The 23,735-nt window shown below is 44.0% G+C and overlaps 2 protein-coding genes across 2 annotated transcripts; both read left to right on the top strand.

Annotated features, from left to right (window-relative positions):
* Positions 1-14,920: 14,920 nt before the first annotated feature.
* On the top strand, positions 14,921-15,412 carry LOC141620895 (uncharacterized). The gene has a single exon (XM_074437646.1). The coding sequence runs from the start codon at positions 14,921-14,923 to the stop codon at positions 15,410-15,412; it is 492 nt and encodes a 163-aa protein (XP_074293747.1).
* A 257-nt stretch (positions 15,413-15,669) lies between these two features.
* Positions 15,670-16,569, top strand: LOC141620894 (uncharacterized). Its single transcript, XM_074437645.1, has one exon. The coding sequence runs from the start codon at positions 15,670-15,672 to the stop codon at positions 16,567-16,569; it is 900 nt and encodes a 299-aa protein (XP_074293746.1).
* The last annotated feature ends 7,166 nt before the right edge of the window (positions 16,570-23,735 follow it).

Here is a 23,735-nt window from a genome sequence, read left to right as displayed (position 1 = left end):
CGGTATATCCATACCATAGAAATAGTTTGAGCTTAGATCCAAGTACTGAAGCTTGAGCTCACAAAAGGAAGGCGTAATAACTCGACCTTGGAAGCAACCCCACTGATATGGAGCCCCACTGAGATTAAGCCCGATTATATGACCCGACTGATTGCTGCAGGAGACACCCTTCCATGTGCAGCAGTCTGGTGTATTTGGATTTCCCCATGAATCCAGCAACCCACATACATCAGATTGAATGTCATGTTTGAATTTGAGCAAAGCATCTCGTTCTTGGTCAATACAAGTAACATTTTTACGACGAGCAACAACGGTTTTTTCGACATTACAAATTGCACATAATGGTAGGATAAGCAAACAAAATAGAAAGAGAGAGGCAGGGGATGTTTTGATGATTTGACGATGCCAGTTCATTGTCGAAAAAGATGATTAGATAATAATAATAGCCAAATGGTGGTGTAGTTTACAACCTTTGCTGGCTTGGTGGTACTAGTAGTAGTAGACATGATTTCTTTTATTTGAGGGAGCATTAGCGTGTGTTGACTTGACTGCTTACTAGTAAATACGAAGTACCATTTTGTGGTGTAGTATGCAATCAGTTAATTTCTGTCAACAAAGTTAGTCGCGTAAGCCAATTCAAGCTCTTGGCAGACAGTCCATCATTACGACTGAGGTCAAAAGACGTTAGATGGGTAATATTTCCCAGTTGGTTGGGTATGTTGCCACTGAAGTAAGACCCAGAGAGGTTTTTTTTCAAAAGATTGGATATAATACGAATATTTTTTTTTAAAAAAGTAATAAATAATGTTTTTTTCATAACTACGGTATAATATTAATTCATTGACGTCAAAGGGGTGACACACATGTACAAAAAGACACCCTAAATGTGACGCCTAGGTACATTCGGGTCATTTTGGGTTTCAATGTTGGGTTTCTGTCATCAATGTACGGGTTGAAATCGGTTCAGGTATATATCGGTTCGGATTAAAACAATTCAGGTTGAAACAGTTCAGGTTCATTCGATCTTGGGTCTATTTCGGATATTACGAATTCGGTTCGATTTCGAATCAATTCAGGTCGATTCAGGTTTCGGGGTGAAGTTCAGTTATACCTTTCGGGTGTACGGTCAGGTGTCGATTCGGGTATTTTCGATCGGTTTTTCGGATTCGGTATACTTTTGCCAGGTCTATGCAGGAGACACCCTTCCATGTGCAACAGTCTGGTGTATTCGGATTTCCCCATGAGGACATCAACCCACAATAGTCAGACTGAATGTGGTGTTTGAATTTGAGCAAAGCATCTCGTTCTTGGTCTATACAAGTAATGTTTTTACGATGAGTGACAACAATGGCTTTCCCGACACTAAAACTCACCCGACAAAATATCATTAGACAACAAAGTATTATTAAGAGACTGGTAGGAGGTGTTGGGATGGCCATGGTTTTATGCCGATTCATTGCGGACATAAAATGACAAAATACTCAAATGTGGTGTTAGATGAAAGATTGCTTTTGAAATAAAATAATTATGCAACTTCTACACAGCTGCTGGTCGTCCATATGATACGACCGACTGTATCATTGTATTAGTGCTTAGTAGACATGATTCATTTTGTTGACATTTCTAGGGAACATTAGCGTGTGTTTTCACTGCTAAAAAGTGTGACTACCAATAACATTCCTACTTAAAGCAAAGACGGTTGACAGTGGAGCCAGAATTTGAGTTGAAGGTGAATAATGTGGAAGATATGAACAAGTCAAAGTCAGTTGGGAGCTAAAGGAGAATACTGAGTAGTGTTTGTTTTTACTGAGTCTTAGTTTACCTAGTCTTACTGCTATTTTTTAGCTATTCTCCTGAATAGTTTACATTTGTTTTATTTTGTGAATAGAAAATAAAATAAGTGTGAACTATTGAATAGGACAAAGGAGAATATTTTAGAGGAGTCTATTTTCCTTTTACAAAACCATACTCTTAATAGGAATAATTATAATAGTTGGGCCTCAACCATAACCTTAAGATTTTGGTTGGGATGGTTCATCTATCATGGTATTAGAGCCAGTGTGGCCGAAGGTCACGGACCCAGCACACGGTACGGGGGAGCCGGTGCACAACCAACCACTCTTCAAGCCCAATGGGCATTTGAGTGAGGGAGCGTAATAGGAATAATTATAATAGTTGGGCCTCAACCATAACCTTAAGGTTTTGGTTGAGATGGTTCATCTATCAACTGTAAACCTGATTGTATTTGCCTATTGAAAGGCTTTCATCTTAAATGAGCCTAAACTTTATAAGACAATACGCTACTCCTTCTATTGCTAATTGGCTTTAAAGTGGAACTCTCTTAGGCTGTGTTGTGGACAATTTCTCTCCGTTTGAGTGCGGCCCAAGCCCGTTGTTGAATTTAACACTGATTACACGCTAGACTGGTTATAAAATGCTACCTTGTTTTATTGTTTACTAGATTTCATGTCCGTGCGTTGCACGGTTACTAAATTGTTTTCTACTTTTAGTTGATCAGGTGAAATGGGTATTATAAAAGTTTATACTGGCTTTAAAAATAAATGTAATTGTTTTTGTGAGAAATTTAATTTAATAAATCAGTTAGTCATACCACATATAAATTAGGTTCTGTCTTCTATAAAATGGCTAAAAGATATTGATAATATATACTTCCTCCGTCTCAATAATACCCCTCACAAAGAATAGAAAAGGTAAATAAATAAATGAGACGGAGTGAGTACTCTGTACTACAAAAATAGGGTAAATACATATTTGCTATAGTCAAATTCTTGTTAATAGCTTTTGATAATTGTAAAGTTCTTACTCCAATATATGCTAATCAAACTCACAAACTTACAGGAGTAACATTGACGTGACAAAAAGTAATGCATACATACACCTGTAATATTTTACTCCGTACATCACAATAAGAAACATAAGCCCCTATAATTTAATGTCTGTCGTTTCTCTAATCACAAAAGCATATTCGTATACAATTCAATAATCCAACAAAAGAAGGCCGATAATGGGAAAAATCTTACAAAATTTTAATGAAGAAAACACTTTGTCACGGATCGGACGGAGTGCCTCTTTGAATATAAGTGGCGTTTAAAGAAAGCATACTCCGTATGTTTTACGGATTTTTTTTTTTTTTTTTTTTTTTTTTTTTTTTTTGACGAGGGGTTGAATTCCCCCGGGCCCATGCATTCCCGCACCACCACATGGACCATGTAAGCCACCCCCTTCGGGGGCTGCAGTGGCCAAGTGATCATCTTCCCAGCTGGTAGTCGAACCCGGGACCTCTCAACTCCTGCATTTCTGCAAGCTTCAAGGTTTAACCCGGCTACCACTGGACTAACAGCACTTGGTTTTACTGAAATTGATCTTTACTTAATTTACTACTAAAAAAAGACATGTGTTTTGATATTACCCTAATTTTTATATGAGAGACCGAGAGTAATGATAATGTGAGATGTAATGCTAATGCGAGACCTTTTATATGAATATATGATGGATAATTACTATTTTATTCCTTATTTTTCATTTTTATTCTTATTCGATCAATTTGTTGTCGTTCGTTAATTAACGGATGCTATTATTCTTGTAGTGATCAAAATTGGGCTATATAAAGTGATGAAAAATGAGATGGTTCAAATCATTCTGTGCTTATTATTTATATAGCTTTATAAATTATTTAAGTAGACTCCTATTGAAATTGAAACTATATGGTTGACTGCATTTAGAAGTTGCCTCACATTGAAATTTGCTAATCCTAACGTCTAGGATTCCAGTTTACTTATATTATTTCTCATGCACATCTTAAATTCCGGTAGATATTGGTACGTGTTAGCAATTTTAAGAATAGTAGGAGTATAATTGTTTATCTATTATTTTCATTTTATAAAAAATTATAAATAAATTACTTGTTTTTACGATGATAAAAATCATCAAATACCAACATCAATATCAAAATAAAATAGTCGATTAACAACCTCTTCATGTACAAACTAATGAAACTAATAATAAAATACAAATAAAACCACTAATTCACAATGATTAAGTTGCGTGTTTGTTGGCTCATATGGCTATCAATTCGTCTCATTGTAGATGGACATTATTCGTCTAAAAGTGTAGACGGATCGTGGCCTTCTCGCAAAATGCAATTGAGAGGGCAAGTGGGGTATCCATTTCCCATCCTGTTAGGCCCAAAATCTGGATATGGGCTGACTTGGGGCAGCAGGCCTGGAAGCGTTACGGGATGCAGGATATCAGGGAACCAGGGCACCAGCGTCAGCAAGCAGCGCATGATATGGGCTTTGGTCCACACGGAAGAAGCTTGGGAGAGTCCAACATCTTGCGAGATCCGAAGAAGGAAAGTCCTACCCAATGTCAAATTAGGGATAACTTGGAGGGAAAGCAAGAAACCCTAGCCCGACGAGCTCCCCTATATAAAGAGCCTCAATGCAAAGAAGAAAGATCATCAGAAAATACAAGAACTACACCCTAGCAGTCATAGCAAGCATACGAACTGTATTTCCTCTCGAATTATAGTGAAAATATTGGTGGGATTTCGTCTCCCCCCGCGGTTGTTTCCCACATCGGGTTTTCCGCGTCACCAAAATTGCTTGTGTTCTTTGTTTACATTGCTCATACAGGATAACACACGACAATCATTCAAATCATAACACTGACCTAACTCTAAGACCGCTTTAACCCTAAATTGGTAGAAATTTACCAAAACAGTTTGGCGCCCACCGTGGGGCATAGTGGTCGTCTTTGTTAGTCAGTCTACTCAACAATCAAAACATGTCCGGACACAAAGAAACAACCTCAGTAACGTCGGCGGTGCACCAAAGAACACAAAGCCGCCCCTAACACCCCGCTTTCCTTATATTTTAAATAAATTTTTAAGTAATTTTTATTAAATAATTATTATTTAAAGCTTATTTTCATAAAATATCGTCATAGCCGTGTAACGGTAGTAATAGTGTAGATTTTAATAATATTATTCTCCGTCTCGAGTTATAGTAGACTTGGGACGAAAATTCTAGTGGATACCGACTCATTTTGAGTTATTGGGCTTAACTTGACTCATGGGCCTTTTTCCCTCTTTTCTCTACACAAAACCTCAACTAAAACCCTCACAACTTCATCTCCCTCACTTGAAATTTCTGAAATTTCCCAACAACCACTCCACCATTGTTGAACCTTCCCTTACTAACCCTAAAATCACCATATCTCACTCAATTCTTCACCAATCTCGTTCCTTTTCGCGCCATTCTCTTCCTTTTATCATTTCCCTTCTTTCTAAGTAAGAAAGTTGCCCTCTTTTCCTCTATTTCGAAATTATCATCTTACAAGGATGTGGATTCTTGACTTAATACCTTTATTTTTGTGTTTAGGGAGAACTTGGACAACCCTTTAGGAGGATAGCTACATCATTGACGAGTCTTTACAAGATTGAAGTGCAAAAAGGTAACGGTGATGGGTTACTCGACTTTTATGTTAAAATTGTGTGATTTGTGTAGTATTAGACTCATATGATTGTTAAATTTGGTGTCTTTCATGACTTATGATGAATTGTTGTTGATTAGAATACTTGTATGACATTTCTCACATGTTTGATGGCAAGTTCCATGCTTTATTGTCTTTGATCCGTATTGGTTGAATTTCTATCTCAATTATGTTGTTTTTCATGGTTAGAATCATGTTAGGACAGGTAAATAATTGTTGTGGAACGATTTGTGGTTGTTTGCAAATGATTTGAGAGACGATTTTGGCGATTCACGCGCGTACAAGGGGTCTCGGCCGGTTGACCGATCCGCCCCCCGACCGGGCCGGGAACCCTCTGTATGTTGTTTCACTTTTCAAGTGTGTCGTGGGTCTCAGCCGGTTGACCGGCCGCCGGCCCCCTGACCGGCTGGGAACCCTCTGTAACATTTGGCCTTTTTACAATTTTTCAAAAATGAACCATGGGTCTCAGCCGGTTGACCGGCCGCCGGCCCCCTGACCGGCTGGGAACCCCCTGTAAGTTTTAATGTTTGCCTGGAGTCCCAGCCGGTGGACCGGCCGCCGGCCCCCTGACCGGCTGAGACCCCTCTGATTGTTTTTCTTCGCCTATAACTTATATTAACCAATGATTCACGCATGTATCTTTTCCGTGATTAATAAGTGATCAATTTAGGACATGTTTACGTGATGATCATGCCATTATGGTTACTCTTGTTTGTGAACCGAGTGTGACTTTTTACATTGTGAGACTACTCGACATTCCCCATTTATTCGCCCTCGGACATTGGGTCACGGTTAGGTGCCATTGTTTCTGAGTTGGGCTATTTTTCCTTCCGCCTTTTTCGGACCGGGGGTCACGGTTAGGTGACAAGGTTCCGCTTGAGGTTACTCGACTTTCGGGCACGGTTAGGTGTACCATATTTCGAGTCTTGGATACGATTTGGTATCGTTTGTCGAATCGGGTGTCGTCCATCCCGAGAGTCTGGCCAGGTTTAGACTAGGACCGTATTATGATCGTCGTCCTACCAAGAGGTTGGAGTCTAGAGGGTTGTCTTGTTTGAGTCTATACTTTGTAATTTGTCTTACATTTGAGTTGGGTCAATATTTGACCGTTGGACCTAATTATTCTTCTCACATTTATGCATAACTACTCTTATTGCATTTTGTATACTAATCATGATCCTCTCGTCACCGTAAGTATTTATCCTCATGCTTGTTTGTTTAATTACATTCCTAATTACTTGTATTTTTATATATTGTGGCTGGGAGAACCCTGAGTTACTCCCCACTGACTGTGGCTTTCATATTTATTATGAATGACAGGTTGGTGATGAAGCTTAAGTGGGCAAGACCGTGTGAGCTAGCGAGTTCTTACCTTGGACCTTATTTAGTTATCACATAATAGACTCACCTACTTTTCGAATCTATGTTAATTCGTGGGATATCTTTTCCCCAATAATTAGACTTGTATTGTAAACTTAAAGCTAACTATCTAAACTTATTTATCGTGTTGGTGATACCTCGCGTTGGACTTCATTAGAAGTCTTAAAAGTTTTAAAAATCTCGTGTTTCCGCCACGATTTACTAGTTATATTTAGTTGCCTCAACGAGGGGTGTCACAGTTGGTATCAGAGCATATATTGCTCCCGACGCACACACGTGTACCCCGACTTAAAATTCTCACTTGACCTTGAATAATGAATGAGAGATGGGTAGAATTAAGGACCTAAGTTGGTAGCCTTTTTGTGTATGTTTTGTGTTAGGTTCTAACTTGTTTGCTCTTGTAAAAGATGGCACGACCAACCCAAGTGGAAAATGCTATCATGCAAGCCCTCACTCAAGTACTTGCTAATCAACAAAATGCTCAACCCGCTCCCCTTGCACCCGAGGCTAACCGTCAAGGAAGTTATGCTTGGATTGCAAGTCAACTAGCAAGGAACAAGGCTAAGACCTATGGTGGTGAAGTGGATCCCGTTGCTCTCTCGGAGTGGTTTCGTGATATGGAGAAGAACTTCTCTCTCTTTGATGCCCGAGAGGAGGACAAGGTGAGATTAGCCTCTCACTTTCTTGTGAAGGAAGCCGATAGGTGGTGGACTTTGACCGGTCCTACCGCTACTCAAGACCCCAACTTTGATTGGAGCCGCTTCAAGTCACTTGTGGAGACTCGCTTCTACCCTAAGGAGCTCAAACAACAAAGATTGAAGGAGTTCATGGACTTCAAGCAAGGGAAGCTATCAATACAAGCCTACACCGACAAGTTTAATGAACTTGCTCATTATGCCTCCAAGTTCGTGAAAGATGAAGAGGATCGTGTCTACTTCTACAAGAACAAGTTGAATCCTAAGGTGGAAAGCATGGTGAGAAGAAGCTCAACTACCTTTGTGGAAGTTTATGATGATGCCATTTGGGCCGAAAGCTCTTTGAAGGCCATTGAAGAAGATTCCAAAATCCACTCCTCTTCTCATTCTTACCGTTCCAACTTTCATGGCAAGAGACCATTTGTGCCTTCTACTCCAAACTATGCCAACAAGAGAAGGTTTGTGCCAAGGATGCAAGACCATGGAGGACAAGGACCCAGAGTTCAAGAACCTAGAGGACAAGTTCCCTCACCAACTAACGAACTTGAGAAGGACCGTAAGTGCTACCATTGTAGACAAGCTCTACACCCCGGAGTTGGATGCTATGGCAAGCCCTTGACTTGCTTTCATTGTAAGAAGCCCGGACATCGTGTTGCCGATTGCCCCGAGAAGAAGAATGCTCCTACTCCAAATGCTAGGCCAAGAGGAACTATCTTTGTCATGAGTCGAGCCGAAGCCGCCGCTCATCCCGATATCATTACGGGTATGTTCTCAATTTTTGATCAACCTTGCCTCATTTTATTTGATACCGGCGCATCTTTATCTTTTATATCTTCCAAATTTTCCGAAAAGCTAGCCATTGAACCTATTCCTAGTGAGGAAACTTCCATATCTTTACCTTCCGGAGAAATGTTCTCTTGTTCCCTTTATTTCTCCGACATTCCTATCTCTATTTCGGGAACCTTATTCCCGGCTAACCTACTTCGTTTTCCCCTTGAGGAATTCGATGTAATTTTGGGTATGGATTGGTTGTCAAAGTATGATGCAAGATTCGAGTGTAGAGACCAAAAGATTCGCCTCAAGAGTCCGTTAGGCACTCGTGTGTCCTATAGAGGAGTCCGTTCCCAAGAAGGTGTGAAGTTGATTTCCGCTTTGAAGTTGATGAGTATGAGGAGGAAAGGTTACCAAATCTTTCTTTGTGTGGTGACTTCGACCTCCCCTTCCTTACCGAAGATCGAAGAAGTGCCCGTGGTTTGTGAGTTCGCCGATGTCTTTCCCGAAGAGTTGCCCGGAATTCCTCCCGAGCGAGATGTTGAGTTCTCTATCGACCTTGTACCCGGAACCGGTCCTATTGCTAAAGCCCCGTACCGTATGGCGCCAACCGAGTTGAAGGAGTTGAGAAAATAACTTGATGAGATGATTGAGAAAGGATTCATTAGACCTAGTGCCTCGCCTTGGGGTGCTCCCGTTCTCTTTGTGAAGAAGAAAGATGGATCCATGAGACTTTGCATTGACTACCGCGAGCTTAACCGTGTTACCATCAAGAACAAGTATCCTCTACCAAGGATTGAAGATTTGTTTGATCAACTCAAAGGTGCTTCTACTTTCTCCAAGATTGATTTGAGATCCGGTTATCACCAAATTCCCGTTCGTGAGTCCGATATCCCTAAGACCGCCTTTAGCACGAGATATGGACATTTCGAGTTTAAGGTGATGCCCTTTGGTTTAACCAATGCCCCTTCTATCTTCATGGACCAAATGAACCGGACCTTTAGTGAGTTCTTAGACAAGTGTGTTGTGGTCTTCATCGACGATATCCTCATCTATTCCAAGTCCGAAGAAGAGCATGCCGATCACCTCCGTATCATTTTGGGAATCCTCCGTCGTCAAAAGTGGTTTGCCAAATTCTCCAAGTGTGAATTTTGGTTGTCTAAGGTGTCTTTTCTAGGCCATGTGATATCTAAGGATGGTGCCATGGTAGATCCTTCGAAGATTGAAGCCGTGATTGAGTGGAAGAGTCCAGCCGATGTTGGTGAGATCCGTAGTTTCTTGGGTTTGGCGGGTTACTACCGTCGCTTTGTGAAAGATTTTTCCAAGCTTGCTAGACCGATGACTCAACTTTTGAAGAAAGAGACCAAGTTTGTGTGGACCGAAGCTTGTGAAGATGCATTCCAAGAGTTGAAGAAGAGGTTGACTACCGCCCCCGTGTTGACCTTGCCCGAGGATGGAGTTGATTTTGATGTGTTTTGTGATGCTTCTAAGATGGGTTTAGGTTGTGTTCTTATGCAAAATAGAAGAGTTGTTGCCTATGCTTCGCGACAATTGAGAGTTCATGAGGTGAACTATCCCACTCATGATTTGGAGTTAGCCGCCATTGTTCATGCTTTGAAGATGTGGAGACACTACCTCATTGGAGTCCATTGCCGTATCTACTCCGACCATAAGAGTTTGAGGTACATCTTCACCCAAAAGGATTTGAATATGAGACAACGACGATGGTTGGAATTGGTGAATGATTATGACATGGAGTTGTTGTATCATGAAGGAAAGGCAAATGTGGTTGCCGATGCCCTTAGTAGGAAGTCTACTCATTCCTTGAGTGCTATTTGTGTGCTCCCCGATGACCTTTGTGCCGAGTTTCGTAAGTTGAGTTTGCAACTTGTAGAGAGTGGTTTTGATTATCTTGGTGCCATAGTTGCCGAACCCGTTCTTCACCGTGAGATTCTAGATAGCCTTGTGGACGATGCTACCTTTAAAAGTTTTCAAGCCAAGCTTCTTGAGGGGAAAGCTAAAGATTGTGAGATTGATGCTAGAGGTTACCTTCGTTACCGAGGACGCATGTATGTGCCCGATGCCGTTGACTTGAGGAAGAAAGTTCTAGATGAAGCTCATCTATCACCTTATTCGATTCACCCCGGAGGAGACAAGATGTATAAAGATTTGAAGCTCCAGTTTTGGTGGCCTAACATGAAGAATGACATTGTGTCATATGTTGGAAGGTGTCTTACTTGTCAACAAGTGAAGATTGAGCATAAGAGACCCGGTGGTTTGCTACAACCTTTGGATATTCCTTTATGGAAATGGGAGTCCATTTCCATGGATTTTGTGATGGCTTTGCCTAAGACCGTTGGTGGAAAGGATGCCGTATGGGTTGTTGTGGATAGGTTGACCAAGTGTGCTAGGTTCATCCCTATCAAAGAGACTTGGAGTTTAGACCGTCTTGCTAGTGCTTATGTTGAAGAGATCGTTCGTTACCATGGTGTTCCTAAGGAGATCATTTCGGATCGTGACCCGATGTTTTGTTCAAGATTTTGGAAAGCTTTGCAAGATGCTATGGGTAGTAAGTTGTTGATGAGTACCGCTTTTCATGCCGCTACCGATGGACAATCCGAGAGGACAATTCAAACTCTAGAAGACTTGTTGCGTGCTTGTGCCCTTGATTTTCATTCTAGTTGGGAGAAGAGCTTACCTTTGGTGGAATTTTCTTACAACAATAGTTATCATGCTTCTATCAAGATGGCCCCTTATGAAGCCCTTTATGGAAGGAAATGCCGTAGTCCAATTTGTTGGGACCAAGCAAGTGATGTTCGTGATCTAGGACCCGACAAGTTAGCCGAGACGATTGATCAAGTGAAGCTCATCCGTGAAAGAATGAAAGCCGCCCAAGATCGACAGAAATCTTATGCCGATGTTCGCCGTCGACCCTTGGAGTTTGAAGTTGGAGATAAGGTGTTCTTGAAAGTGTCCCCGATGAAAGGGGTAAAGAGATTTGGAGTCAAAGGGAAGTTGAGTCCGAAGTACATTGGACCGTATGAAGTGATAAAAAGGATTGGTGCCGTGGCTTATAGATTGGATTTGCCCCCGGGTTTGGGTAAAGTTCATGATGTCTTTCATGTTTCTCAACTTAGGAAGTACATTAGCGACCCTAGTCATGTGTTGCAAAATGAGATTCCTGAGCTTGAGCCTAGTCTTTCCTTCGAGGAGAGACCGATTCGTATCTTGGACAAGAAGGAGAAGAAGCTAAGGAGCAAAGTGGTGCCCTTGGTTAAGGTCTTGTGGAAGTGTGGTGATGTAGAAGAAGAGACTTGGGAGCCGGAAGCTTCCATGCGTGTCAAGTACCCTAGTTTGTTTTCTTAAGGTAATACCTTTTTGTTTCAAGTTTCGAGGGCGAAACTTTTTAAAAGGTGGGATGATTGTAACACCCCGCGCTTTCCTTATATTTTAAATAAATTTTTAAGTAATTTTTATTAAATAATTATTATTTAAAGCTTATTTTCATAAAATATCGTCATAGCCGTGTAACGGTAGTAATAGTGTAGATTTTAATAATATTATTCTCCGTCTCGAGTTATAGTAGACTTGGGACGAAAATTCTAGTGGATACCGACTCATTTTGAGTTATTGGGCTTAACTTGACTCATGGGCCTTTTCTCTCCTCTTTTCTCTACACAAAACCTCAACTAAAACCCTCACAACTTTATCTCCCTCACTTGAAATTTCTGAAATTTCCCAACAACCACTCCACCATTGTTGAACCTTCCCTTACTAACCCTAAAATCACCATATCTCACTCAATTCTTCACCAATCTCGTTCCTTTTCGCGCCATTCTCTTCCTTTTCTCATTTCCCTTCTTTCTAAGTAAGAAAGTTGCCCTCTTTTCCTCTATTTCGAAATTATCATCTTACAAGGATGTGGATTCTTGACTTAATACCTTTATTTTTGTGTTTAGGGGAGAACTTGGACAACCCGGAGGAGGATAGCTACATCATTGACGAGTCTTTAGAAGATTGAAGTGCAAAAAGGTAACGGTGATGGGTTACTCGACTTTTATGTTAAAATTGTGTGATTTGTGTAGTATTAGACTCATATGATTGTTAAATTTGGTGTCTTTCATGACTTATGATGAATTGTTGTTGATTAGAATACTTGTATGACATTTCTCACATGTTTGATGGCAAGTTCCATGCTTTATTGTCTTTGATCCGTATTGGTTGAATTTCTATCTCAATTATGTTGTTTTTCATGGTTAGAATCATGTTAGGACAGGTAAATAATTGTTGTGGAACGATTTGTGGTTGTTTGCAAATGATTTGAGAGACGATTTTGGCGATTCACGCGTACAGTGGGTCTCAGCCGGTTGACCGGCCGCCGGCCCCTTGACCGGCTGGGAACCCTCTGTATGTTGTTTCACTTTTCAAGTGTGTCGTGGTCTCACTGGTTGACCGCCGCCGCCCCCGACCGGCCGGGAACCCTCTCGTAACATTTGGCCTTTTTACAATTTTTCAAAAATGAACCATGGGTCTCACTAGGTTGATCGCCGCCGCCCCGACCGGGAACCCCCTGTAAGTTTTAATGTTTGCCTGAGTCCCAGCCCGGTGGACCGACGCCGCCCCCTGACCGGCTGAGACCCCTCTGATTGTTTTTCTTCGCCTATAACTTATATTAACCAATGATTCACGCATGTATCTTTTCCGTGATTAATAAGTGATCAATTTAGGACATGTTTACGTGATGATCATGCCATTATGGTTACTCTTGTTTGTGAACCGAGTGTGACTTTTTACATTGTGAGACTACTCGACATTCCCTATTTATTCGCCCTCGGACATTGGGTCACGGTTAGGTGCCATTGTTTCCGAGTTGGGCTATTTTTCCTTCCGCCTTTTTCGGACCGGGGGTCACGGTTAGGTGACAAGGTTCCGCTTGAGGTTACTCGACTTTCGGGCACGGTTAGGTGTACCATATTTCGAGTCTTGGATACGATTTGGTATCGTTTGTCGAATCGGGTGTCGTCCATCCCGAGAGTCTGGCCAGGTTTAGACTAGGACCGTATTATGATCGTCGTCCTACCAAGAGGTTGGAGTCTAGAGGGTTGTCTTGTTTGAGTCTATACTTTGTAATTTGTCTTACATTTGAGTTGGGTCAATATTTGACCGTTGGACCTAATTATTCTTCTCACATTTATGCATAACTACTCTTATTGCATTTTGTATACTAATCATGATCCTCTCGTCACCGTAAGTATTTATCCTCATGCTTGTTTGTTTAATTACATTCCTAATTACTTGTATTTTTATATATTGTGGCTGGAGAACTCGAGTTACTCCCCACTGACCGTGGCTTTCATATTTATTATGAATGACAGGTTGGTGATGAAGCTTAAGTGGGCAAGACCGTGTGAGCTAGCGAGTTCTTACCTTGGACCTTATTTAGTTATCACATAATAGACTCACCTACTTTTCGAATCTATGTTAATTCGTGGGATATCTTTTCCCCAATAATTAGACTTGTATTGTAAACTTAAAGCTAACTATCTAAACTTATTTATCGTGTTGGTGATACCTCGCGTTGGACTTCATTAGAAGTCTTAAAAGTTTTAAAAATCTCGTGTTTCCGCCACGATTTACTAGTTATATTTAGTTGCCTCAACGAGGGGTGTCACACGCCCCCTTCAGCAGCAACACAGATACCATCTCCCTCGGCAGCAGCGGCAGCACGTACAACTTCGGGTAAAATCACCACTGCTGCTAGAATACCAGCAGCCAAGCAAAGTCAGAGTTCCCAGGTAGCAGCAAGCCCATCTTCGTGAAGGGCTCAGACTAGAGATCCAGGAGTCGCTCAGGGACAGCAGGGAGTCATTCAGTCGGAAAGAGGAGCACAACCCAGGCAACAGATTCAGGCTCCTCCGAGTCCCACCAGCATCATGATAAGCGGGTTGGACACGTTAGCCAGGACCATCAGGACTATGCAGAGCAAAAATAGAAGCATGAGATTTCAGATGGAAGAGGACAACAATCTCCTCCGAGCTCAGATCAACGAGTTAAGGAACCAGGCCGCTAGTTCGACCCCTTGGATGCAAGAAGATAGATCCGGAGGGCCGCCAGAAGAAAGCAGGGATCGAAGGCAGACACGGGTATTACCACGCGAAGTAGCACTCGAGCTAGACATGGATGGAACACCACAGCCAAGAGGAGGCCTGATCCCAACAGGACTGGGGGCATTAACGCCAGACGAGGAACCAGCACGCCAAGAGCCTACACCCACATCAGGCGCGATGGGACAGCAGAGAAGCAGGGCTACACTTGCGGTCCCAATAACCAGGATGCCAGTTACGAATCAAGTTGAATATACCTGGGAAGGCACTCCGGCGGCAGCGACATCGCAGGCACGTCAAACAGAAGCCCTGGAACAGCAGAACTTCGCACAAGGAGCAGAACGTCAGTCACAGGGGCATCTGCGACCCACCGGGTGAGAGACATACATAGAACAGCAGTACCAGGAACTACGGAGCCTCCTCCGGAGGGTCCCAGGAATGCCTCTGCCTATAGAGATGGCTGCACCAGAAAGCTATGCTGACTCACCATTCACTGACGATATAGCTACGGTGGCCTTACCAAAAGGATTTAGCGTCCCAACGATGACCCTCTTCGATGGAACCACAGACCCCTGTGATCATATCAGTCAATTCAAGCAGAAGATGATGGTTACTACCGCCACGGGAGCCTCAAAGGAGGCATGTATGGGTAAAGGATTCGGTTCAAACTTAACCGGAGCAGCATTACAATGGTTCGTTGGCCTGCCTAACGGGACCATAAGTTCATTCGCCGATCTGGTCAACGCTTTCAACCAACAGCTCCAAAGAATGAGAACACCCAAGCAGCCAAGTGATCTATACAGGATCGTCCAGGAGATAGGTGAGTCAATCAAGGACTACGTCACTAGGTTCAATGCGGAAAAAGTCTCAATACGAGGCTGTGATATGTCCACTGCCATCAACGCCTTCAGGCAGGGCTTGGATAAGGAGTCAAACCTCTACAAATAATTAACGATGTATCCTTGTGAGAGATTTGAGGAAGTCCAGCAGAGAGCTACTACGGCGTTAAGGTTGGAAGAAGATATACTGGCTAGAAAGGGTATAACAAATTCGACAAGACAAGCAGGAAATTCGCACCAGAAAAGAAAGACGACAGAGCTAAGCCGTACAGCAGACCCAATGTCAGCAGAATAGCAGAAAAAACTTAGCAAATTGACGATTCTTCGCATCCTCCTAAACTATCAGAATACGGATTCAACACCGGAATGGAAGGACTGCTGAAAGCACTGAGGAGCCTGGGTGATCAGATAAGGTGGCAGAAACCTCCCACTCAGGACCGACCCAACGACGACAGAGACAGCAGCAAAAGATGTGAATGGCACCAGGATATATGTCACAGAACAGAAGATTGCTACAAGTTGCGGAGGGAGGTGAAGTTCCAGGTACGCAAGGGAAACTTGGACCACCTGTTATCACGTGGGGGCAAGCAGGATAGAAGAGAAGCAACAAATCAGGTGCTTCCTTCTGCTCCACCCATATGCACGAAAATTATTAACGTGATAACAGGCGGATCCGAGCTATCAGGTCTGACATATTCCGCTGCCAAAAGGAAAGCCACCGGAAGTAAAGGGGATCATCCAGAAACTTCGTACAGAGTAAGCCAGAGCATTTTACCCCCGGTAACTTTCGATGAGACTGACATAGAAAGCGGCGCAGAGCAGCACAACGATGCCCTAACTATAACGTTATCCATTGGCAATTGCACCGTGCGGAAAGCATTGGTAGATACAGGGAGCTCTGTGAACCTTATCATGCTCGAAACCCTCAAAACTATGGGTTTTGACAAAGAAAACCTGATAAAGAAATATGTGCCCCTGGTGGGATTCAGTGGGGAGACCGCGCATTCGGTGGGCGAGATAACCATCCCAACGTATATTGAAGGAGTTAATAAACTAGTGAGATACCTAGTCATCGAAGGACCAACCACCTACAACGTGATACTAGGAAGACCGTGGCTGCATCAGATGAAGGCAGTGCCTTCAACATATCATCAGTGTCTCAAGTTCCCAACACCATGGGGCACGGTTACGGTAAAAGGAGATCAAGAGGAGTCCAGAAACTGCTATACCCAAGCCCTCAAGGCTACAACCAAGCTCCCCTCATAGCAATTACAGGACCGGGGCACCTCGACAGAATACAAGGAGCCTCCCTCGGAGGAGCTGGACCAGATACACCTGGACGAGGAACACCCGGATAGGACAGTGTTGATTGGGGCAACTTGCAATGAGAAGCTGCGCAATCGGCTGATTCAATTTCTCAAGAACAACATGGACTGCTTCGCCTGGTCCCACAATGATATGGTAGGCATAGACCCATCCGTTATTTCGCATAAATTAAGCGTGAACCCAAGCTGCACCCTAGTACAGCAGAAGAGAAGAAAATTCGCGGCATAAAGAAATGAGGTCATTAACAAAGAAGTAGACAGTCTCCTGGCAGCAGATAAAATTAGAGAAGTCAGTTACCCTTGGTGGCTCTCTAACATAGTAGTGGTGCCCAAGAAGAACGGCAAATGGAGGGTGTGCGTAGACTTCACAGATCTAAACAAAGCCTGTCCCAAGGATCCCTTCCCACTGCCACATATCGATGCAATGGTGGACGCTACTGCAGGACACGAGGTACTCACTTTCCTCGATGCCTGGAGCGGTTATAATCAGATCAAGATGCATCCACAAGATCAAGAGAAAACAGCATTCATGTCGGAAAGAGGCATATATTGTTACAAGGTCATGCCCTTTGGCCTAAAGAACGCCGGATCCACGTATCAGCGGCTGGTAAATAAAATGTTCAAGCAACAAATAGGAAAGACCATGGAAGTATACATAGACGACATGGTGGTGAAGTCCAAAAAAGCAGGAATGCACATGGAGCACTTAGCAGACACCTTCCAAACGTTAAGGGAGTTTAAAATGAAACTTAATCCGTCCAAATGCTCGTTTGGGGTATCTTCAGGAAAATTCCTAGGGTACATGGTGACCCAGAGGGGAATTGAGGCAAGCAAAGAACAGATAAAAGCAATACTCCAGCTGGAATCACCCCAGAAGCCAAAAGACGTACAGAGACTGGCGGGGAAGGTGGCGGCCCTAAACAGGTTCATATCAAGGGCCTCGGATAGGTGCAAACTGTTCTATGACATATTGAGGAAGAGTCAGAAATTCGAATGGACTGAGGAGCATGAAAAAGCATTCGCAGAACTCAAAAGCTACCTAAGCACGCCACCGTTACTCGCGAAACCTGAGCAAGGGGAACCACTATTTTTGTACCTATTAGTCACAGAAGCACCCGTAAGCGCAGTCTTGGTCAAAGAACAAGAAGGAGTGCAGCATCCCGTGTATTACATTAGCAAGTCTCTGCTCCCTGCGGAGACCAGGTACACTTCCTTTGAAAAACTAGCATTGGCTTTGGTTACTGCTTCTTACAAACTGCGGCCATACTTTGAATCTCACACCATCCATGTCATAACCAATTACCCGCTCAAGACTATTATGAGGAAGCCTGAACTTTCAGGCAGAATGACTAAGTGGTCAGTACATCTTAGTGGCTATGACTTGCAATTTGAACCCAGAACAGCGATAAAATCCCAAGCCCTAGCAGATTTCGTCTCTGACTTCTGCCCCGCCACCCGAAGGGAGGCAGAAGAAGGAATGCTGGCGATAACAGGGAATCGGGATGGCGAAATATGGACCTTGTACATTGATGGAGCCTCAAATGCAAGAGGGGCTGGCGTAGGTCTGGTCCTTCGATCTCCTAAAGGAGATATGATAGTGCAAGCCATTAGGTGTGAGTTCAAGGCAACCAACAACGAGGCCGAGTATGAAGCTCTTATACTTGGGATGCAGATGGCATCAGGGCTCAAGGTGAGGAACCTGAGGGTATACAGTGACTCCTTACTTGTGGTAAATCATGTAAACAACGAGCATGTAGCGCGTGATCCAAAGATGATAGCTTACTTGAAAATAGCCACGGAGCGAAAGTCAAAATTCAGAACATTCAAGATAACTCAGATGCCGCGGGAGCAGAATGTGGAGGCAGACGCTCTGGGCCACGTTGGGATCCACCTTCCAGCCCGCAGAACTATCAAATATACCGATTACTCATGTGTTGACCCCAGCCATCCAGGGAGAGCCAGATCAGAGACTAATGAAAGAGGATGTACACATGCAGTGTGCACAAGAAGCCAGGACGCTGGTTTCCGCAGTAGGACAGCAGGATGCAGACTGGAGGGTTCCATATCTAAATTGGCTAAGGGATGGGACACTCCCTGAAGACAGAAAGGAAGCACAAAGTTTCAGAATAAAAGCTTTCAGGTATACCATGATTGATAATATTCTCTTCAGAAAGTCATTGGCAGGACCATGCCTCAGGTGCTTAAGCAAAGAGGAAGCAAAAACAGTATTGCAAGATGTACACAGCGGAGAATGCGGAAACCACGCTGGAGGACGAAGTCTGTCAAACAAAATCTTGAGACAGGGGTATTTCTGGCCCACCATGCGCGCAGACGCAGTAAACCATGCTAAACGCTGTGAGTCGTGTCAAAAGGCGGCTCCAGCAATCCACCAGCCAGCAGAACCAATGCATCCGATTATCTCTCCATGGCCATTCATGATGTGGGGCATGGACATAGTGGGTAAACTGCCCAGGGCTCCAGGAAACAGAGTATATATGCTAGCTATGACCGACTACTTCTCAAAGTGGATTGAAGAAGAAGCAATGACAGAGGTAAAAGAGCAACAGGTGATCTCTTTCATCAAGCGCAACATCATAAGCAGATTTGGGATACCATCCGAGATCATATGCGATAATGGGTCCCAGTTCATAGCAGATAACACCGAGGGCTTCTGTGCACGATGGAACATAACACTAAGAAAGTCAGCCCCCAGATATCCACAAACCAACGGCCAAGCCGAATCCAGCAATAAAATCATTGTGGAGAACCTCAGAAAACGGCTGGAAGAGTTGGGGGGAAAATGGGCAGATGAACTACCACTGGTACTCTGGTCAGACAGAACAACACCTAAGATAGCAACAGGCCAGACTCCGTTTAGCCTTGTATACGGAGCAGAGGCAGTAATACCCTCAGAAGTTCTGGTACCCACGCATAGATACGGCTGTCAGACGGCAGAGCAGAACAAAGTCGAAATGGCCAGAAGTCTGGATACAGTTGATGAGCTACGAGAAAGTGCCTACATACGTATGGCATCGTATAAGCAATCTGTCGCAAGGACGTACAACAAAAATGTCAAGATAAGGACCCTTGAAGTGGGGGACCTTGTACTCAGAAGGGTATTCGAAAATACCAAGAACCATAAAGCAGGCAAATTTGCCTACAAATGGGAAGGGCCATATCAGGTCGAAAGTGTTGTCAAGAATGGGGCATACAGGTTGATGACCATGAACGGTCAAATCCTGGATAAACCCTGGAACATCCGTCACTTGAAACGGTACTTTGTCTGACAAAGTACCAAAACTTTAGTGTACAAAGGACCTTTCGAAAGTCCGTATTTCAAAAAAAAAAAAAAAGGGGTGGGGGTTAGTGTATGCTTTAGGTATTAGTATTTTACACAAACTTGGTTTCCTTTTAGTTTTTCTTTTTTTTAGTCTGAAAGAGTCGTTTTTAAACCAAGTAGTACAGGCTGTGGCTTCCTGGATCCAGGTGTTGCCCTGGAACACCATGAGACAAAGACACTGGTAATTTGCACTACTTTGGACTTTATAACGCTTCTACGAAGAAAGGCTTTGGTACTAATGTTGGTTACTTATCAGATGAGGCACACTTTGAGGGTCCAGCCCCTGCCATGTGAGGCTACGAAGACGTTTATCTTAAGTCAAGCCACATGGAGAGCATACGCCGAGGTAGCGCGCAGGGTTCGGCATACTAAGACCACCCATACCTTAACGTTAACTCAGTAATTCCTTAGCTAGCTATGTCGTAGATCAATGGGTGCACGCACGGATTTCAAACGTCTGTAACCACAAGGAACGCAACATTCCTTGTTAGTCAGAAACATTCAATGGAGGTAAGCTCTAAGTCAGCCAACCCTAGTGATAAGATATTTTACGTCAAGGGTAAAATATGTTATCAAAAATCTGTCATGAAAACAGGAGCAGTGCACTGAGCCGGAGTCGCTTCCCCGGGTATGTCTATGTGGAATCAAAACTCCGAAATCGTGGCAAAAACGCAAGTATAACAAAAGTAGGGCCTAGAAACCAGGGCCCGGAGCTACTTTAAGTTAGGGCACCTGCTACCATTAGCAGGCGCCATCAAAAGTTCAAAACCTGCACACCGGCAGGCACAAAACGGACCAAAACAAGAAAGAAAATAGTTTTTTACAAAACTTGCGCCACACAGGGCCAAGTCCTCAGATAATTTGAAATAAAATTTAAGAGAGGTCAATCCTCTCGATGACTGCTTCCTGACCATTGTTCTGCTCCCCATGCACTGTTTGCTTCTCCGTTGCAGGTGCCTGAATAGCCTCAGGAGTTGCAGAGGCGCCATCACCAGCCTCCCCAGCCAGGATCTCCTCGATAGTCCCAGATATGGCTCCAGAAATATCCATGGCTGTGTACTCAGGCTCGGATTGGCGGCTTTCGGCCGGGAGGGAACAGGGTGCTCAGGTCCATGCCATTGGGAAATGCACGAGCAAACTCTGCCAGCTCCTCCTCCAGGTTCCAGGACGTGTGCCTCCCCTCAGTATAAGCACGGATGCAGTCGATCCGCCCCTCAAAAGCAGTGTAGGCACCTATATTTTTGGCTAGCTCAGCCATCTCTTCAGCACGGGCCTCTGCCTTAGTCAACCCGGCAGTCAGAACACAGTTGGCCTCCTGGGTCCTTGCCAGCTGATCTTTAGTTGCCTCCTTCTCTTTTAAGGCCGCATGGAGCTGCTCCCTCAACTTAGCACAGGTAGCTGTGAGCTCCTTGTTCTTCCCCACAGAGACCAGACATTCAACCTTGGCCCTCTGCAGCATCTTGCGAAGGTAGAGAGAAGATTGGAGAGCCTAAAAAAAAACAACACGTTAGTCATGGAAGCACAGGGGCAAAGGAAGGAGACAAGCAGCGAAAGGAGGCTCACCAGGAAGCAGTGTTCTGCAGCCAGGTCGGTCATTTCCTGGGGGGCAGTCGAGTCAAACGCCTTTGAGCAAGCTGGGGTCAGAAGCCTTTCTAGTGCAGGCGACTGGTGGCACGGTCAGCGTCCCCAAACTCAGTAGGGAGGCGTAGAAGCAGCTCGTCAGTATGAACGGGGGACCCAGGTGCGCGTGATATTGGGGTGACTTCAATGGGTTCTGGAGCAGGCCTAGAAGAGGACCTTCTTCTTGAGGAGGCAGGAGAGTGAGAGAAATCAACAGTTCTCTTCCTGGCATGACGCATCAGGATCTCGGAGGCGGACGATCTAGCACTTCCTGCAGGGGCACAAGAACGCAGGGGATCAGAATAAAGAATCAGTAGGGGCAGGGAATTCCAAGAGATTGAAGGGTGTTTACCAGAAGACATGGTTTCCTCGGTAGCAGAGTCGGCTAAGCCAGAGAGCAAAAAGGGAAACAGCCTGCGGTCCTCGGGGATGGAAAAGAGCTTGGCAACAGAAGTATCCTCGTCCTTGGATTTCTCGAGGTTCGTGAGTTCTGCATCAGATCAAAGAGTAAGAATAGTAAGTGACAAGAACAATCAAAAGTAGATATGCAAAATATACTTACTCTTAGCAAAAACCCAGCGCTCGAACAAGTAATCAGCATGAATGGGGAGAGAATCAAGCTTGACATAGAAAAAGTCCTCATACCACCCGTCGTCCTTCCCTTTAGCAGCCGATTGGAGGAAGTTTTCAGTCTTCTCCACGGCCCTGAAAGTATATTGGCCGTGCCTCAGTGACCGACACTCAAACTTGTGGGCCAGATCTGATAACCCTATCTCAGTGCCCAGGCTGTTGTTCAGGGCAACGATGGACAAAAGGATCCTCCATGCATAAGGGGCGATTTGGGCCATGGGTAGGGAGTTCAAGCGAATGAACTCCTGAATCATCAGGGGAAAAGGGAATCTAAGGCCAAGGGCGAAGGGATAAGTATACGACAGATCCACCCGGTAGGAAGGCATCTCGCTTCGACCGAGGTTTGGGGATGAGGATCACCACATCATCACCCAACCCCAGCAGAGCTTTGATCCTAGGTATATCCTCTTGGGTTAGGTGGGAGTCGCCAGAATGCGGTCTTTTGAGGACTCCCTGTGAAGGGAAGTCATCGTTTTTGAGGTCGATGGTGGTGGAAGAGGATGATGTTAAGCGAGTCTTAGCCATGGGAAACGAGGAGAGAGAAGCGAAAGTACCTGAGGGGACGTATGAAGACGGCGCTGGCAGTGAAAGGACGTTGACAAAGAAGGGATTTGGAGAGACGGAAAGTTGAAGGTTTTGAGGAGGCGAAATGATGATGAAAGAGAAAAAGGTGGAGGGTGAGAATAAATAGGAGAAGGTAGTTGGGGTTTTCAGAAATGTAAATTGAAATGGAGTATGCGAGAAGTCACTCAACGATACACTGCAATTTCCCGCTCAAATAATTAGGGTTGCACTTTTCGCAGAAAATTGGGGGCAAACTGTTAGGCCCAAAATCTGGATATGGGCTGACTTGAGGCAGCAGGCCTGGAAGCGTTACGGGATGCAGGATATCAGGGAACCAGGGTACCAAGGCAAGAAGCCGCGAGATATGGGCTTTGGTCCACACGGAAGAAGCTTGGGAGAGTCCAACATCTTGCGAGATCCGAAGAAGGAAAGTCCTACCCAATGTCAAATTAGGGATAACTTGGAGGGAAAGCAAGAAACCCTAGCCCGACGAGCTCCCCTATATAAAGTGTAACACCCCCATACTCCAAGTGCCTTACCAGGACCACTCAGGTATGAAGACATTACCATCTCGGTCGCCCGAGGTATGATAATCAAATAGACAAAACAGAAACAACGTTTATTATAAATAGTTTAATGAATAAATACAATCCTCAAACCAAACCAAAGTACGATACAATATACTCAAATGTCTGTTCTAACTGAAATGTAAAATAAACTAAGGCTACAGCGGAAGACTCCTATCATCATGCCGTGGCATCCCAGCTATCCCACTACTCATCTCAATACCTGCTCAATATCTGCTCACCATCCCCGAATGGATCACCGCAGGTTTACAAAACAACACCGGGTCGATTAATCACACAATCAATATAGATAACAATAATAAGACAAACAGACAAATTTGAACTCGTCACACACACACACACACACCACCAACTCCCATCATCTCA

This window comes from Silene latifolia, chromosome X, assembly GCF_048544455.1.
Source record: "Silene latifolia isolate original U9 population chromosome X, ASM4854445v1, whole genome shotgun sequence".
Classification (NCBI taxonomy): Eukaryota; Viridiplantae; Streptophyta; class Magnoliopsida; order Caryophyllales; family Caryophyllaceae; genus Silene; species Silene latifolia.
The sequence above is the reverse complement of the archived record's forward strand: the minus strand, read 5'-3'. Positions and strand labels throughout refer to the sequence as shown.